Raw genomic sequence first — 17,287 nt, forward strand, 5'->3', positions numbered from 1 at the left:
CAACCGTCGATTTAGCTGGAGACACCACTGACTTTAAAGGTGACGATATTAGTGGTGCTGCTGATGTAATAATTGACTTAAATGGCAAACTCGAGGAATACATATTAATGTTTGATTTGGGGGACGCAGGGGGTGTCATAGTAATTGATGACCTCTCCAAGAGAGAACCTGCTGTAGTCACTGGAGAGGTTCGAGAGGAAAACGTAGAATTGGATACCAGCCCTTTTAAAGGCACAGCCTCTGTGACTGTGGGAGGTCTAACCAGGGTACCAGAGGAAACTTGGATATTGTATGGAGATGGTGACACCACTGTTTTTATTGGTGAAGAAATTGTCCGAAAGGATCTAATTGGAGATGCCACGTCACTAATGGATTTAACTGAAGATGTAGTTGAGGCGCCTAGTGTGGATTTGATTGGAGAAGGAGTCGAAACGGACCATATTGATTTTAATGGAGAAGCTGAGGGCGTATTAGAGGAAGAACTTGATAAGGAAGTGAAGCCTGACTTGGCTGGCCCAGGCACTGTAATCGGAGCTGTTGTCCAGGACTGGTATGGTCTCGTAGACAAGAATGGCTTGTATGAGTAAGTGGTGGGGAGGGATCTTGTTGCTCCTGTACTCCGTTCAACTGTTTCTTAAATTTTAAAATGAAATCAAACACAAAAATCAACAAAAATGGTTGAGAAACAGAGAGACCAGAGAAAAAATTGGTCAGTAAACTTTGAAATATTACAAAAGCAAGTACAATTGTTTGCATGATTTAGAATGGAAGAGGCGAAAGAAAAAAAAAAAATTCTACAGACATAATTAATCCAAAGTAAACAAAACAAAAAAGCCAAAAAAAAAAAAAAAAAAGAGCAATGTGAAATGAAAGACAGAAAAAGCACATCGCAACCAAATAAGCCACCAATGAAAAATAGAAAACATGAGGAAAGAATTAATGATGAGAAAAACAACCACAATGCAGAACTATTCTCTTACTTCCTATTGACTTTCTTATGTGCTGGTTTTAAAACATCCAGCCGTTCTGGTTTGCCTGTATTAGGTACATGTTTGTTTTGTGCAACCATACGACTCTCGTTTTAGTAATTTCTAATGTTCCCTTGCCTTGAACCTTTTGGTGACACAGATCGCACCTACAGAGAACCATATCAATGTACGTATTGTATGTTAACTATCTGAAGCTCTTTTAGAAAACCACTCAAGCCTATTTCATGCAGAATCCAAAATAACTTTTAAGTGACAGGCAACTGATGTGCAAACTGTGAAGCCACTGGATTTCAAATCTGTACCTTCCATGCACAATTCGGTTATGCTTCACACCCATAAAAAGCCAATAAGAGCAAGAAATTTTCTGAGTCAGAATTTCAAAAGAAAAAAAAAAAGGAATGTTTGCATTTATCTTTTCCATGCAGTATATTCCTTTTGATGGGGTGAAAAGAAAATGTAATATGAAATGATTTAAAAATGCATGTGTCCACAAATACACACAAAGGAAAAAACAAAACAGAAAATATGGTTCATGGTTACCATAAGCAAGCGAAGCAACCTAAAACATTGATCATGCGCATTTATATATCATGGCAAACAAGCCAATGAATAATACAATTTGTATGCCGTATTATGCACAATATATACACTTTAAAAATACTTTCACAAGAGCATTTTGAAAGAAGAGTACACTTTTTCCATGAGCTGTGAAGTCCTGGTACCTTTTGAGATTTTAGGAGAATATTTAATACTGCACACAAAATAAATCTGCAACTAAATATATCAGTATCTGTTATCATTATGGACAGAAACACAGAGTTCATCTCCGATTTTTTTTATCATCTATTGTACTTTTAATTCTCAAAAGGTATCATGGGGGAAAATCTAAAAAGCACAGTCACATTTTCAATACCCCATATTTTAGTACCTAAAGCGGGATATGGTATACATATGTATATACATTTATCTACCGTAAAGGTACCAATTCTGGTGCCTTCCCAATTTTTTTGTGGGACTCATGGATCCCCCCCAAACACTGGAGCAGCCATGAGGTAGACCTACCACTAGGAAAGATGGATGTAACACCAGCATTCTTCTAGCAATGGGGCAAGAAACACATGAGGTAAGCACACTCGCCAGAGAAGAGCAAACACACACTCAGTCCTCTCTACTTCTACAACTCTTAACAAACAAACCGAGCTGGTCACAGTGATTTGGAATGCCTGCCAAGGGCTAACGTTCTATGCCAAAGTTGAGTACAGTCTCGCTCCCAGAAAGCACTGGTTCAGAATAATAGTGAAAGGCGAAGAGGAAATGAGAATCTGCTTCATCTTTTATCCTCCTCTTCATGCTGTGCCCGTGCTACAATCCAGTCCTTGGATTAGCAGCTACTCCCACAAGGGTGAAGATTTTCATTCCTAGTGTACATTTAAATTCAGACATTCAGAACATATCCTTTTCTAGGCTTACATATTATTCTAAAGAAAAGTGGAAGGACTAAGGAAAAACACACCCATTCATTACCCCTCCTGGCCACAATTCTTAATAGTATACAGCTTCCCTCTTATGGAAACACCACACTGCAAATGGACGGTTTGGGGAGTCCTTCGATTCAATGATTTGGGCTCAGTCCAATATCCCAAGAGTTTATTTGTGTAACTACGGGAACTGGCAAAGCATCTGTCTGTTACCACTGAAGGCTGGCTCCATCAGGCAAAGAAGTCTTCTATGGTTTTATACTTTGTACAGAGCAGACGACTTACTGGTCAGTTAAATGTTTTATGCTTTACTGGCACATATTTTGTGATTCCTTTATGACAAAGGGAATTTCTGGTTGTCAGGCACTGAAGTGTACCAGAACTCTTTTTTTTCCCCCTGGAGGGACGTGGGGAGGGAAGTGGCATTCTGTTGGAGTTCTTAACACCAACTCAGGGGCCATGACTTATCCTTAGTTATATTGTGATGGTGGTATGGCATTGAGTAGATTCTGACTCATGGAGACCCTCTGTGACAGAGCAGAACTGACCCATTGGGTTTTCTAGGCTGTAATCGTTACAGGAGCAAATCACCACATCTTTTCTCCCATGGAGCGGCCGGTAGGTTCAAACCACCTACCTTTTGGTTAGCAGCCGAGCGCTTAACCATCACACCACCAGAGCTCCCTAGTTTTCTTTTAGTCCTTTGTCATTCCTTTTCATTCCTCTGTTTACCATCCCTATGCTCCCTTTCATAAAGCAGAGAAAAGAACCCACTTCTTCTATCCAAAGTCAAGGAAGACAAGCTGCATATACCTTAACTGAAGTTAACCAAAAAGTAGCCATACTTTTATAAGTGGGAAAAATACTGTTGATTTAGTACACACCTGACCTTTTAACTCAGATCTCCTCCAAACAAACTAACATCTTAGGGACCAGATGGAATGGAGCTTACCTGCCCAGAGATGCTTCTGACCTAAGGTAGCTGGTCTATGAAGCCTGTCCAAAGCTCAAGGATGTTACCTGGGGGTGCCAACCACCTAGGCAGTGAGCGTCGTAGCTTTGGGGCAAAATAGTATTACAAAGAAAATGCCTAACCAGTATATTTCGTTGTATTAAAAAACCATCTGTTTTTACACACACACCCCTCCCTAGCTTTGTAGCTTAACAGAAGTTAATTTCAGCCTTGCACTTTTGGGAGAATTTAGATACTATGCTAGAGAAAGAGGCTTAGGTCTAGAGAAACATTTATGAGTGAGGTAGGCTTTCAAATCTCTTTCCTCCCCCTTTGTATCTGAATATAAAAGTCTCCTTAGTAGTCAAGGAGCCAGACTCCAGAAGAGTTTGCTAAAATGATCTGAGCAGTGGGGTGGTTTTCTGTGGCAGTTTATATGCTGTGCTGAACCACAGTAACCTGAATTCAGAGAGAGGTGGGAAAACTCAAAGTTGTGGCTTTTGCAAGTAAATCCTCCCTGAACTCCAGTAACTGTGAGTCAATGGGAAAGTGCTAGGAATGATTCGTTAATTTAAAAAAAAAAAAAAAAATGTTTTTTTCTTTTTGTATAAACCCTCTTCTAAACGAAGCTTGGCTGGTTAACGTGGTGCCACTATCCTTCATCAGTAAAACACGGTGCTGCTCTCAGGACTCTTAGTTCCCTTAGGTGGAGGGAATTATCTTGAGGGTGGTGATCACCAGAGTTGATAATTACGAGGGGAGGAGAAGAAAGAGAGAAAGTACCAATGAATCCATCTATCCCTCAGCACTTGCAAGCCAGTTAACAATGAACCAAAACAAACACTAAGAGAAGAAAAAGGCTTAGCCAGTCCAGTGAAGACCAGCCTTAGAACTGGTATTTTAGTAAAGGAGAAAGGAAGAGGAAAAAACTGGGGAGGGAGGGAAGAGAGAGGGGGGCAAGGGAAGAGAGAGAGAACGAGGAGAAAGGGAGAAACAGGAAATCAGAAAATATTTAAAGTGCTACCTCAAGAACATAGGAAAATATAATTCTTGCATAGTGGGAAGAAAAAGAATCAGGACTAGGAAAAAATGACCGGACCACCAAAGTAATTATCACCCTTTCTACCACCACAAATATAGGGGTAATTTTTTTCTCTTCTGAGCATACATTGAAAGCAACATTGTTATTTATCTCCTAGCACTGTTAACAGTCAAAGTGAAACAAGGGTTTTTAAAAACAAGTAATGGATGTTTCTAATCATAAAACAGTTAATGGCTTTAAAAAACCAGTGTTTGGAAGCTATGCTCTAGGAGCGCCTGCCTCTCATATCCTCCACTGCACACAACGCGTTACTTAGGTCGCACCATACGGCTTTCCTGGGGGCAGCTTTTCTTTCGCCACTGGGTTTCCAAATGACCCCCAAATTCAGTGTGTACAGAAAAAATGTCTCTTCTTATATAAGTCCACATAGATTAGTAAATGTGTTAGAAAACTCACTCATTCCAGGTTCAGTCAAGTAGCTGTAGCGCTTACGTAAAGCTAAAGACGCAAAACTCTGCCGTCTATCTGTTTTCTCGGTCTGGAAAAGAAAAGAAAAACAAGGAATGACGATGTTTCCAACTTCCTTAAGACCCTTTCATAGTATTGCAACATTTTGTAGGATGGCATGTTGGTATCTCCTTTATCCTTATTTTCCTTTTTAGGTCTTTTTTTTTCTTGGAAGTATCAACTTCCTACCAGGCTTCCACAATCCCACACCAATGTCTCAACCAAATAGCCATCATTTAGCAAATATAAGAGCACCAACACAGCAGACTACAGGGAATTACAAATAAAAGACGAGCATTACGGAGACTGCTGATGCTGAGCAGTGAATTTACCCAAATCCATTCGTACTGAAAGCACACATATCACAATGTACACTCACTCTATGTGAGTACATTCAAGGAAAAAAGGCACACACAGTTTATTTCAATTACTGCTCTTGTTTCTGTCGGTTAATAGGCATAAAGTGCAGACATGACAATCAAAAGTAGGTTAACCATGTTATGAGAAATAACGCTAACGAGTTCTTTGCCTGCTGATTTATTTATTACTATTGATGTGTGGGTTTAAAAAAATCCAACTATTTAACTTGGAGAAATATTAGGAGGTAACATAAAAGGAAAAATTCATTCAAATCTTCGCTAAGCATTATACCTTTAAAAAAATGGCCAAGATAAATTTCATTAAATAAAATACCAAATATCCAATGGCCGGTGCAAAAATATTTTGTATCACATAAAACATATTTGTACAAGAAAATTTCATACATTAAACATGATCTATGACTTAAAAGTTATAACACAGTAGATAACTTGTGAAAATATGTATGTGAAACTTAAAAATATAGATGTATATTTGTACATTCTAATCTATCACATTTAAATATGTTTAAAGAACTTTAGTTCTTTTTAAATCATTAGCTGGATTATCATCTTTGTTGACTGTACTGGAATACTCTTTCATCCATGTTTAGGAACAGTGAAACCATTCTTTAAGAAAAAGTGTATACTCCTTTACCTCACTTAAGCTAAGATCTGCAAAAATATAATTAATACATTCCCCACACTTCAGCCCTCTGTACTTCCTTTATACAGACTCAATTTCTATTCTACCTCTGATAGAATAAAAGCAGAAGTGTTCATATTACCTCATCATCTTGATCTGACTCTGTCTCCTTTTGGTTCCAAGATGCATTGCAGAGACAAGGAATATTATAATGGACAGCAGGGAAAAGAATATCAGGATATGAAAAGGACTGAGTAGGGAGCACAAAACGCAAGCTGATTTAGAAAGCAAAGCAAATTAAAAGAAGCCGAAAAAAAAAAAAGAGCTATACATCTATGGCAAATTAATGTGTGACATCATTTGAAAGCATAAAAATCTATGAACTTCCGATGGAAGCAGAAGCAATAAACAGAGGACCCGATCATACAAACCATAGGAATTTGACACCACAATAACAAGACTTAGTCAGTTTACACACAGAGACTAATAAAACTTGAGTTCAAGAGCTTTAATCATGTTACAAAGCATTCCTTAATTGCATACCAAGGGCCCACTTCTTCAAGACCAGGGAAACTTAAAATAAACCAGTATTAAAAGATACCTTTTTATGTGCTGGCAGAGTGATATTTAAGTTGCAAACAGCTGTTTGAGGCAATCCTTTTGTTGTCTTTGGTTCTTTCAGAAAAGACAGACGACCACAGGGCTCTTGGCTAGTGTCTCTAATCTAAAAGAATTGGACAGTCAACAGTTACAGAGACTCTTCTGAGCAGTGGCATCACTGGGGGAGGAGGGGGGGTAAGGGGTGCAGACCGTGCTGGGTGACACGGTCAGAGGGGTTGTCACTGAAATGGCTGTCTGTAAAATTTGTGTGCAGTGTCTCAGCAGACATTATTTTTTATAATATCCCTGTAGTTTGTTGCAACAACAAAAACATTTTTGATAAGCCCAGCTTACATGTATCAATATCATCTACAAGGCTAAAATTCTACGCAAATGACTTTTTGAATCTTCTAATTCACTCCAGTCAGAGCTGTCATTACCCAATCACAAGGATGCTTCGAATTACGTGGTTTCCTGTGCACACGCTACAAGCACGCACTGTTGTTTTTGTTGCTACCAGTATTTTTGTATTTGCTGATTTTGTCAAATTTTGTGGTGTTTTAGCTACAAGACTGTGGTACTTAGTATCTGTGATCGTGGATCAATATCTTTGAGAATGAAGGAGTAATTAAAGAAAAATCAAAAAGGCTTCTGCTCAGTTACTAATAATGTAATTCAACGTAGAAAGATTTTACAAAACAATTTTGTTAGTATTCATATAATCTAAGAAATATTACATTTAAGCAATTTACAACAATATTTATCACATATTCTATGATTAAAATTGATAATAAGCATTACTAAGGATTCTGTACGATCTGGTACAGGAAGAGGTCCTGGCGGGGGGGTGATACCATGAATTACTGCACTGGATGACACCAGCCCTAGTGACACCACTTTTTCTAAGTGTTCCTGTCTCTGTAAGAATTAAGTGTGTTTGTTTTATAAAGCCCATCGGGAGGCAGGGAAGGTAAAGGGACGAGATGGCAATAACAATTACATGTCAGCCAGGGTGGTCACATTTAAACTCAGCAAGATTTAGAATGTCTGACTCCTAGCCTAAACATAGGATTGTTGTGTCTGCTTGTCTTATCCTGATAATCCATTCTATAGTCTGGGTTTTATGTATTTCCTTACTGCCTAATAATTTCTTTTGCTCACAGTCTAGTATACAGGCAGTTTTAATAACAACAGGAAACAATTAATAATAACTGTTGTCTTTTCTCCTGTTCCCTGAAAAGGAAGGGTTCTCCAGAATGTTCCTGGGTTCCATCAGAGATGAAACAAATACTAAATCTGGATTTCACTCATTACTTGCCTACTGAGCATTAACCAGGTACGATGCATTTTATTACCCTAGTTTGTTTGACCTTACAAACATTTGCTTAAACATCAATGATTAATTAGTAAGCTGTTTAGAAGGTAAAGACTATTTTTTACTAATTTTTTTTTTTTATAAAGCTTTAGTGGCTCGAAAGTACATTTGGGTAGAACTTGGACAAAATGTGACATTGTTCTTATGAGCTCAGGTTTGGTGGGATACATCGAACTTAACAAATCGTTAAAGCTTTAATAAATCATTATTCTTTAAGAGCATTTTCTTTTTCAATAGAATCTCTGTCGAAGATGACTTACTTTGATGGAAAATGGCAGTCTATTTTCTTTGAAAGAATAAAAGTTAAAAACAAGTTGCTGTCCTCCTTTGGTAAGTGGGGCCAGATTTCCGTAACAATCAACATAGATAGGTTTTCCTTCCAGAACCTTTTAGAGTAAAAGAAATACATAATTAATATTGAGTTGGAAGAATTCTGGAATTTTAAGCCACATAACATTAAAAGACTGACATGTTTTTATATCACATTTGTCTATCGGGAAATTACTTCTGTGGTGCTGTTTGTTACAAAAAAAAAAAAAAAAACTCCATTGGCTCACAATTCAGCAGTTGTGACTGGAAGCTCTATCATGGATATATACAAAACAAAATTACATATTTCTCTCTATTCTGGTAGTTTTAAGCATGTTTGAGAAAGTGCCTGACATCAATCACTTATTCATACAGACTCTGAAAGAATCTTCTTTACTGTTACAGTCGGAATCGACTCAACAGCAATGGGTTTGCTTAGATACTTACCTGTCTATGCAGGTGTTTTCCTTGAAAAAGAAAATAATGGACATGTATACAGGCAGTGACTATGAGAATAACTCAAACAGTCCCAGAAAAATGGAGATTATGATTTAGACTCATTAGTACTACATTTTAACCAACTGAAATAATCTCAAAGATACTTAAAACAATTTGAGAATGAATTTATAATGGATTTTTAAAATAAAAAATATAACCAATAATGTATTTGATAATTATAGTGAGTGCTGTTACGGTCTCAAAATAGAACCCCATATCTGGGTGATATAATTAACACGACTTGTTTTTGTGAACAGTGTACCTCAATATCTTTGCTTCTTGCAACTTCCTCAAAATTCTCTTGCTGCTCTAAAGTTTTGTCCACTTTGTCATCTGTCATGCAGAAACATCTCAGGGAGGATTCCACAGGATCGTTCATTTTGGCAAAAACAACAAACTTGGCCATATATGGTACACATATTAATTCTCTATACAGTTGCGTGGCTAATCCAACAGTTTCTAAAACTTGATGGCAGTCTGCAAGCCAAAACCTGAGAAAAACAAAAACAAAAGTATGAAAATGAAATGATTTAAAAGCCAAATCTTCAAAAAATTCACAACTAAAAAAATTAAAGTACTTAAGGGAACTACATAAAAATATTAACTTGTTCATATAAACAAACGAAAAGCAAAAATGTCAAACACAGAAACTCTATGCTTATTATTTGATTATAATTTTCCTTAGGATTTTTTTCTCTTTCCTCTTCCATGTATTTCTTGCTCCCTTCTTACATGTCCATGATAAGCCTTCCTTTCTACTCCCTACTTACCTGTTTAATTTATGACTTTACCATTGGAAGGAGCAAGAATTTTATGCGGAAAAATGGGAGACAAAGGAAAAGCCTATCAATTTTTATGAACTGCTAAGAACTTCCTGTTGGGAGGAGCAAGCTGGGCCCCTTATAGCTTCCTCTGAGAACTGGATAAAATGGCTTATACTCACAAATTTTAAATTTCTCAAGTAGGACCAGCCTCACCATCAAAATTAAAAAAAAAAAATCACACTGGTATTAAGTACAACAATTTTTACTTTTCAAAGGCAATAAAACTCATTCACCAGTGCTTTCTGAAATTCCTTATTTCCATACCTGGCTGAAACATTGGTTGTAAAGGAGACACAATCCTTTATAAACGTCAAAGGAGTCGTTCCTGTGATGTCTTCCCACTGAGCAGGTGAGGTGCCCCCTGAGAGAACAATAGCAGACATGTTGGCTTCATGATGGGGAGGTGCTCCTTGTCAAAGTTCCAGCATCATCCTGTTCTCCCTGCATAGCCAGTTACTTGCAAAACTTCAACACTTTCCATTTAGAGTTTAACTGACTTAGTGTGATCTCCTTGTAAGATATTACCAGCCATAAAAAAAAAAATTACCTTTCTGATTGTTTGGATACTAACGAATGGCTTAAACTTGGGGCAACCACAATTTATAAGTACATCATGTAAGTGCAAAGATTTGTCATTTCAGATAGATAGGTAATTCACACATACTTTTATATAGGTAAGACTTTTAAAAAGGTTATGCAGCAGCTCATTTTGTACTGATTGAACCGTTTAATTTCCAGAGAGAAAGGGGTGGTAGTGGTGGAGGGAGGAATCAGCCATTAAAACTGACCCTTTAATAATCTTTTATTTTCAATTAAAAATCAGATTGAGTTAATCAAATGGTGGATTGATTTCTGGATTCTGGGCCCTTACCACAAGATGTAGTCTACTGGATTATACTGGTGAACAGAGTATGAGAATGATTTAATCATATGCTCAACACTCTGTTACTACTGGTGCTCTGTGGGATCTCCATTTTCCCCAGAATCTATCCAATTTTCTGGCAGTCTAAAGGGTGTTATTGTTAGGTCCACTGCCTCTGTCTAGGTCACGGAGATATTACCTGAATGCTCCAGTTGATTCAAGGTATCTCGATAACCTTAAAAGGAGTCTATTACTGTTAACCTTAATAACAGAGAATGGGGGGAAAACGGTATCATCAAATTTTAAGAGAGTCATGAGATCAGCATCTTAAATAATTCCAGGGATAATAGAGATAAGATGACGGATAAGTAGCAAACATTTTTCTTCTCTCTTTTCTATTCTTATAATGTGGGCATGGGTGTGTCAAAGGTATTACGTCTCTGTACGGAATCCTTGCAAATGTTAGCATCAACAGAAAGTACAGCAGCGTCTTAACCAAACCTGTAATGCTACAGAGAAGGCGCAGATTGGGTGTGGTGTCCCCCTTGTACCCATTGGCTACGCCTTCTCCTGAAGGTGGAGGCACTGGAATGGTCATTGTGATTGGTTTATGGAATTTCCTTCTTCTTGGTTCCACAGTGACGATTGGACTAAATGTTGCTTTGTTTCCAAGAATCTTTTTCACAATTTCATCTGGAACAGGCTGGGCCTAGAGACAGAAAAAGAATTTTAAATGAAAGAGGATATTTTTCTTTAATCAGAAAATTGATTTTTTAAGTGAGAAGAAATGGGGGGGGAAAAAAAGAACAAAACAGCCAATAAAAAACATATCTTTCTTTATCCACTCTCACTCTTTCAGGAAGGGTTTAAAAAAAAAAAAAACCTCAACACTGGAGCTCTGGTGGCGCAATGGTTAAGTGATACAGCTGCTAACCAAAAGGTCAGCAGTTTGAATCCACCAGCTACTCCTTGGAAGCCCTGTGGGGCAGTTCTACTTTGTCCTATAGGGTCACAGTGAGTTGGGATTGACTCGACAGCAACGGTTATTTTTGTACGTTTATGCCGGCCCTAGTCAGCCTGAGTATTTCCCCAAAAGAAAAGGAAAGGCATCTGTTTGTGTGAAAGAGAGACTCAAATCTCACAGCAGAGAAGCCTCTTAGTCTAATTCTCCAAAGTAAAAGGACAATGAATACTGAATTCAGTATATTTTAACCTATGAAAAACATTCAATAACACAGCTCAAAGGCAACCCTGCCCATGAAAAAATTGAGGCTTTCAGAATTAAAACAAAAAGGCATTCAAAATTCCAAAGGACTTCAATTTTAATCTACCAGTCCTAACTTCTTTCTTTTGGTTTCTTCGCTATTTGATAAAATAACGGAGACCATGAAGGGTCCCCTTCATGGTCTCTTTAGCGATAACTGTTTACTGAAGGCCTTAGGGTAACCCACAAACCCACTGCCGTCAAGTCAATTCCGACTCATAGCGACCCTATAAGACAGAGTAGAACTGCACCATAGAGTTTCCAAGGAGCGCCTGGTGGATTCGAACTGCCGATCTCTTGGTTGGCAGCCGTAGTACTTAACCAGTACGCGACCAGGGTTTCTGGCCTTAGAGCACTCAGCTCTAAAAAGCCCAAAGGCTTCCTCAGGTATGAGAGTCCAGGCTCACAAAAACAGCATGGACTTTCAGTTAAACTACTGAAGTTAATTAACAACAAAAATTAACTTATTTTTCAGGTTATTTTCCTAATTCAATTAGAAAAAGAACTAGTTAAGATCTAACTGACATGAATAAATATAAGAAAAACCATTCTTTTTAACGTTTCCAGTCAGCTTTCTAAACCAAGTTTCAACTGGTTTGGATGTAAACAAGCATTTATGATTTCTTTAAATCAAACCAAAACTTTGAGGCTTGCAAGTTTCACTATTTTTGATTTTTATGTGGCATATTATGTAGCAAACCAAATATGTCTTTTTTTTTAATTTGCTCTTTGTTGCTTTTGTTGCTCCATGTACTGAGACCAACAACTGTGGTTAAAAATATTATCTTTTATCAGACACCAAATAAGACTTTTAAACATAAAAACCCTAAAATATGTATATTATTTAATAGGTCACTAAGCTAATTTAGTGCTTTAACTTAGTACTTAAGCTAACGAGAACACTTTTCACTCAAACAAGATTAATGATTCCTAAAATTGCCTAACACATTATTTAGCAAAATCATTAAGAGTGAGTTATGACGACTTTTTGCAGAGCAGAACATGCTCTATATGTATACTGAGGAAAACAGCTTTTGTGACCATTACCTGGAGGCCCACTCGAATTCTTTTGGTTAAGGCACCCTCTGGGAAAGATGCCTGGACAAGGGGCACTGTGGTACTGCTCAGAATTCCACCTTCAGGACCGATCTGGTTGCTTTCCTGCTTGATCCGTGAAACGACGGCAAAATACTGGGGGAAATCCTTAGTAATAATCCTGCAGATACGCTTTTTCCCTAACTCCTCTGGGCTATCAAGTTCTGAAAAGACAAATAAATGAAAAAGCAATGAGAATAAGCTTATGTACAGAACACCTTGGAGCAAGCTGATATGTAATTTAGAAAGTCAAGATTGTTTATATTCAACAGTATAAGCAGACTTTATGATAAAGAGAAAACTAAATGACCTTAAGATTGTATTAAGTTTGGTAAAAATATTATAAAGCTTTTCATATACAGTGTTTGTAGGAAAATACCTTTACTATGGAGAAATAAATTGGCATTTTACCATATATGGATGAATTTCCACTCTTCAATACCTCATTCTGTAGATTATGAAATCTGCCCTCCAGCTGCCGAAAGTAGGAAAAAGTCAGAAAGAAGTGGGACCTCACAAAAAAGTGAGTAAGGACTTAAGTGTCTCTGAAAGGTTCCAGAATGGAATTTAAAAACCTTTCAAATGTTTTTTACCCAAATGACTAGAATCATTATCGCCAATATCTTTCTGCCCACTAATAGGCCGTATAAATCAAACTCAACGTATCTATCTACAAATGACCACTTTCCTTCCCTCAGTCCATCTCCACATCTGCTTCTTCCCCTGTAGTCCTGACACTGTAGAAGCACTACAACTTGCCCAGTTCTCCAGTCTAATAGTTTTGACTCATTTTCCCTCATACTTAACAGTACAAGTCCAAACCAAAGCAAAGCAAACCAAACCCAATGCCATCGAGTCGATTCTGACTCAGTGACTCTACAGGACAGAGTAGAATTGCCCCATAGGGTTTCTGAGGAGCAGCTGGAGGATTTGAACTGCCAACCTTTTGGTTAGCAGCTAAGATCTTAACCATTGTGCCATCAGGGCTCTGATAAAAGTCCAGTTGGTTCTATTTTGGAAATGGCTTTATTCAGGCCTTTTTATGGCTTGCCTAGATTACTGAGACCACCTCCCAGCCATCTACCCACCATTCTCCTCCCCTTACTCCAGTCCATCCCTCACAGTGCAGCCAGATGGATCCTCTTTTTAAAGCCTTTTTTAATGAAGAATTCTGGTAGGCTTAACGGGAATGGGGAATGGGAACGACTCATTTTAAAAATCATATGGAATAGTAAGTATCTGAGACTTGCCAGGAACATTTTGAAAAAGGGAGTTTGTGAGAGAATTTGTCTTATATGATATTAAAACTTATTTAGAAGTACCATAATGAAACTGTATGGTACTGATGTAAGACTAGATAGGAGGACAAGAATATGTTCGAGTTTATATTTGCATACATATACGCACATACACACACATATATACTGTATATACATAGATATATAGGGGACAAGAATATGTTCCAGTTTGTATTTGTATACATATACGCACACACACACGTACTGTATATACGTAGATATATGGGGGACAAGAATATGTTCGAGTTTATATTTGTATACATATACGCACATACACATATATACTGTATATACATAGATAACACATACATACTGTATATACGTAGATATATAAGGGACAAGAATATGTTCGAGATTATATTTGTATACATATACACACACACACAAACTGTATATATGTAAGTCAATATATTTTTACTTTTATATATGTTATGTATCTAAAGTAACATATTCAAATTAGATTCACATACTTAAATTTCAAATCAGTGGAGAAGAGAGTTTTTTTTTAAAAATGGTACTGACATAATTGAAAATCTACTTTGAAGAAAACAAAGCTAAATCACTACCTCTTGCCATATATAAATAAAAATTCCGGTTGGAGAAAAGACTTAACTACTTTCAAAAATAAAAATATTACAAAAAACTCAGGTGAATTTAGCCTTGGGTAGGAGAGGTTTTCCTGAATAAAACTGGTAACCCAGAAGTCTCTAGGTGGTTTTACATAAAAATAAAAAGCTTTACATGCAAAATGCAGTAAACTTGAAAGACAAAAGGCAGACTGTGGAAGACAGTAGCACACATGACAAATACAGCATTAATACGCTCAATTCCAAGAGCAGCTACTAGTAGATGAGAAGATAACAAACAAGCCAATAGACAATGGGTAAATGTTATAAACAGGCAATTCACAGAAGCAGAGAAATGACCAGTAAAACTTATTAAACGTTCAAACTTGATCATGTATATGGAAATGCCAATTAAAAGGAGATATGACCTCCCTCCACACATACTTCCTCTGATTAGCTAAACCTAAAAAGAATATCTTGTTCAGAGAAAGATTCGAGAGAGCAGGTGCTTTCATTCATTGCTGATGGAGTGTGAGCAACAATAATCCTTCGAGAAAGTAATCCTGCATCATTTATTCAAAATGGAAATGCACCTACCCTTGGACTGAGCAATCCCACCTTACGACGTCTTTCCTACAAAGGTACGAACAGCAGCATTGCTTGTAGTGATACAAGTTTGAAACAAGCACACGTCCATCAGTAAGGAAATGGATTAGTTACGTAAGTCATGGTATATCCACACTCTTGACTTTCCTGCAGCTATTTTTTTTTTTTTTTTATTAAATAGGGTAATTCCAATTCATTTGCAAAATATTTACTGAGGGCCCACAACACGTAGGCACTGTTCTAGGCACTGGCAATACAGCAGAGAGCAAATGTAAGTCACTGCTCACGTGGGACTACCGCTGTTATGGGAGGTTGGGGCGGGGGACAGAGAGATGCACTCACCACTAAACAAATGTTTATAAACAGGCAAAATAAACTGAGGTGAGGGGATAAAGTTCTCATTTAAATAAAGATGATCAGGAAAGACTTCTCTGAGGAAGGAAGTCAGGCAGATAGCAACTGACCAATATAAATATATGAAGTGGGGCAAGAAGCAAGATGCTGACCGATGTGTGTAGTGTGGTTCTCTCTGGGGGAAAAAGTAGCCTGCACATGTTTGTAAATTTTTAAAAGAGAAATTTGTAGAAGAAACATTTTAGGCTGTTAGCACTGGTTACCTCAAAGAGATGGGAAATGAAGTTGGGTGGGTGGGGTGGGGTGGGGTGGGGTGGAGAGGGGAGGTGAGAAAAATGTGGGGATGAGGCATTACTGCCTTTGGGTTTATATAGTTTTGATTTTGTTATAAAATGAAGGGAAGATTCCCAAACTTAGAGGGTATTTTTGTTTTGTTTTCTATTGCTCACGTAAGTCTTTCTTTCTCTCTCTGATACATATGGCACACATCCTACGGCCCCTTAGCTATTAACATGTCTGCCTCTTTTATTATACATGTGTGGTTTGTTCCAAATGAAACTACGAAGCATGGCCAAATGGATCATTAGATAATTGTATCAAAGTGGTTGGCTTCTCATTTTACAGATCAACCATTGACCTTTGAGATGGGATGGCCACATGAATTGTCAACAAGGAGAAAAATAGGTTTAACCGCGATCAGAAGCAGAACTGGAATTTTGGTTTTTGTTTCCTAATCATTCTCTTCCCCTGTGCCCTATTCAAACCTAACCACCAGATCCCTAGAGAAAGGAAAAAAAACGAAAAAAACCCAGAAAAAGGTAAAGAGTTACACAAAAGAAGGATTAGTTATAGAAAAACAGGTCTGAAGGAGTTTTAGTAATTTATAGGAAATAAAAGTTTTCAATAAAAAAGGGATATATTTTCCTTTTCATGATTTGAGTATCTGAGTCTGCATTTCCAGAGTTCATAATTAATATTTCAACCAAGAAAGTCCAATTTGTTTAAATTACTGTACAATACAATACCATCATCAGCTAAGTTTTTTTCACTTCAGCCTCAAGCTTATCATTATGTTCTTCAGAAATGGCTTAGGACTCCTTAGAGTACAAGCAATTTACGAAGACTCTGCCGTGAAATTTGTATCCTTCAAACGAAAGAGATTTCCTAACTCTGCCTATGGCAAGTTGTGTATCCTGTGAGTATGAACTTTGCTCAGAATCAGGCCGGAACCACCAGAGGGAGTGAGGCATCTTTCAGGAGCCCTGGTGACTTAGTGGTTAAGAACTTGACTGCTAACTAGGAGGTCGGCACCAGTCACTCCTTGGAAACCCTATGGGGCAGTTCTACTCTGTCCAATAGGATCGCTATGAGTCAGAGATGACTTGATGGCACCTACAAACAACAACATAGGAATATACACTTTCTAGCTGTTTGTGTGTTCATGTTGTAGGTATGTGCACGTATACTGATGTAGATTTGACAGAGAAAGAGCTGCCTCGCCCCTACAGCAATGGACTGGAAGGGACTGCCACTCTGTTTACTGGATATGGCCTGGCCACACGCACACTGTATTACCTTTAATAAGTCATTAAAACCACCCCAAATATCAAGTGCAGAAGTACATCTCAGATGCAGCAGAGGAGTGGTAAACGAAGCAGCTTGGATT

At 37.6% G+C, this 17,287-nt stretch overlaps 1 protein-coding gene across 1 annotated transcript in view; it reads right to left on the bottom strand.

Annotated features, from left to right (window-relative positions):
- ANK3 (ankyrin 3) overlaps positions 1–17,287 on the bottom strand; it is a 713,581-nt gene that overhangs the window by 45,469 nt on the left and 650,825 nt on the right. Inside the window, exons 29-35 of the mRNA XM_064269618.1 lie at positions 12,750–12,961; positions 10,940–11,147; positions 9,841–9,937; positions 9,015–9,243; positions 8,206–8,331; positions 6,572–6,694; positions 4,918–4,999 (exon numbers count right to left, since the gene is read on the bottom strand). Coding sequence (XP_064125688.1) covers positions 4,918–4,999; positions 6,572–6,694; positions 8,206–8,331; positions 9,015–9,243; positions 9,841–9,937; positions 10,940–11,147; positions 12,750–12,961 — 1,077 coding nt within the window. The remainder of the gene's footprint in view (positions 1–4,917; positions 5,000–6,571; positions 6,695–8,205; positions 8,332–9,014; positions 9,244–9,840; positions 9,938–10,939; positions 11,148–12,749; positions 12,962–17,287) is intronic.

This window comes from Loxodonta africana, chromosome 16, assembly GCF_030014295.1.
Source record: "Loxodonta africana isolate mLoxAfr1 chromosome 16, mLoxAfr1.hap2, whole genome shotgun sequence".
NCBI classification, from domain to species: domain Eukaryota; kingdom Metazoa; phylum Chordata; class Mammalia; order Proboscidea; family Elephantidae; genus Loxodonta; species Loxodonta africana.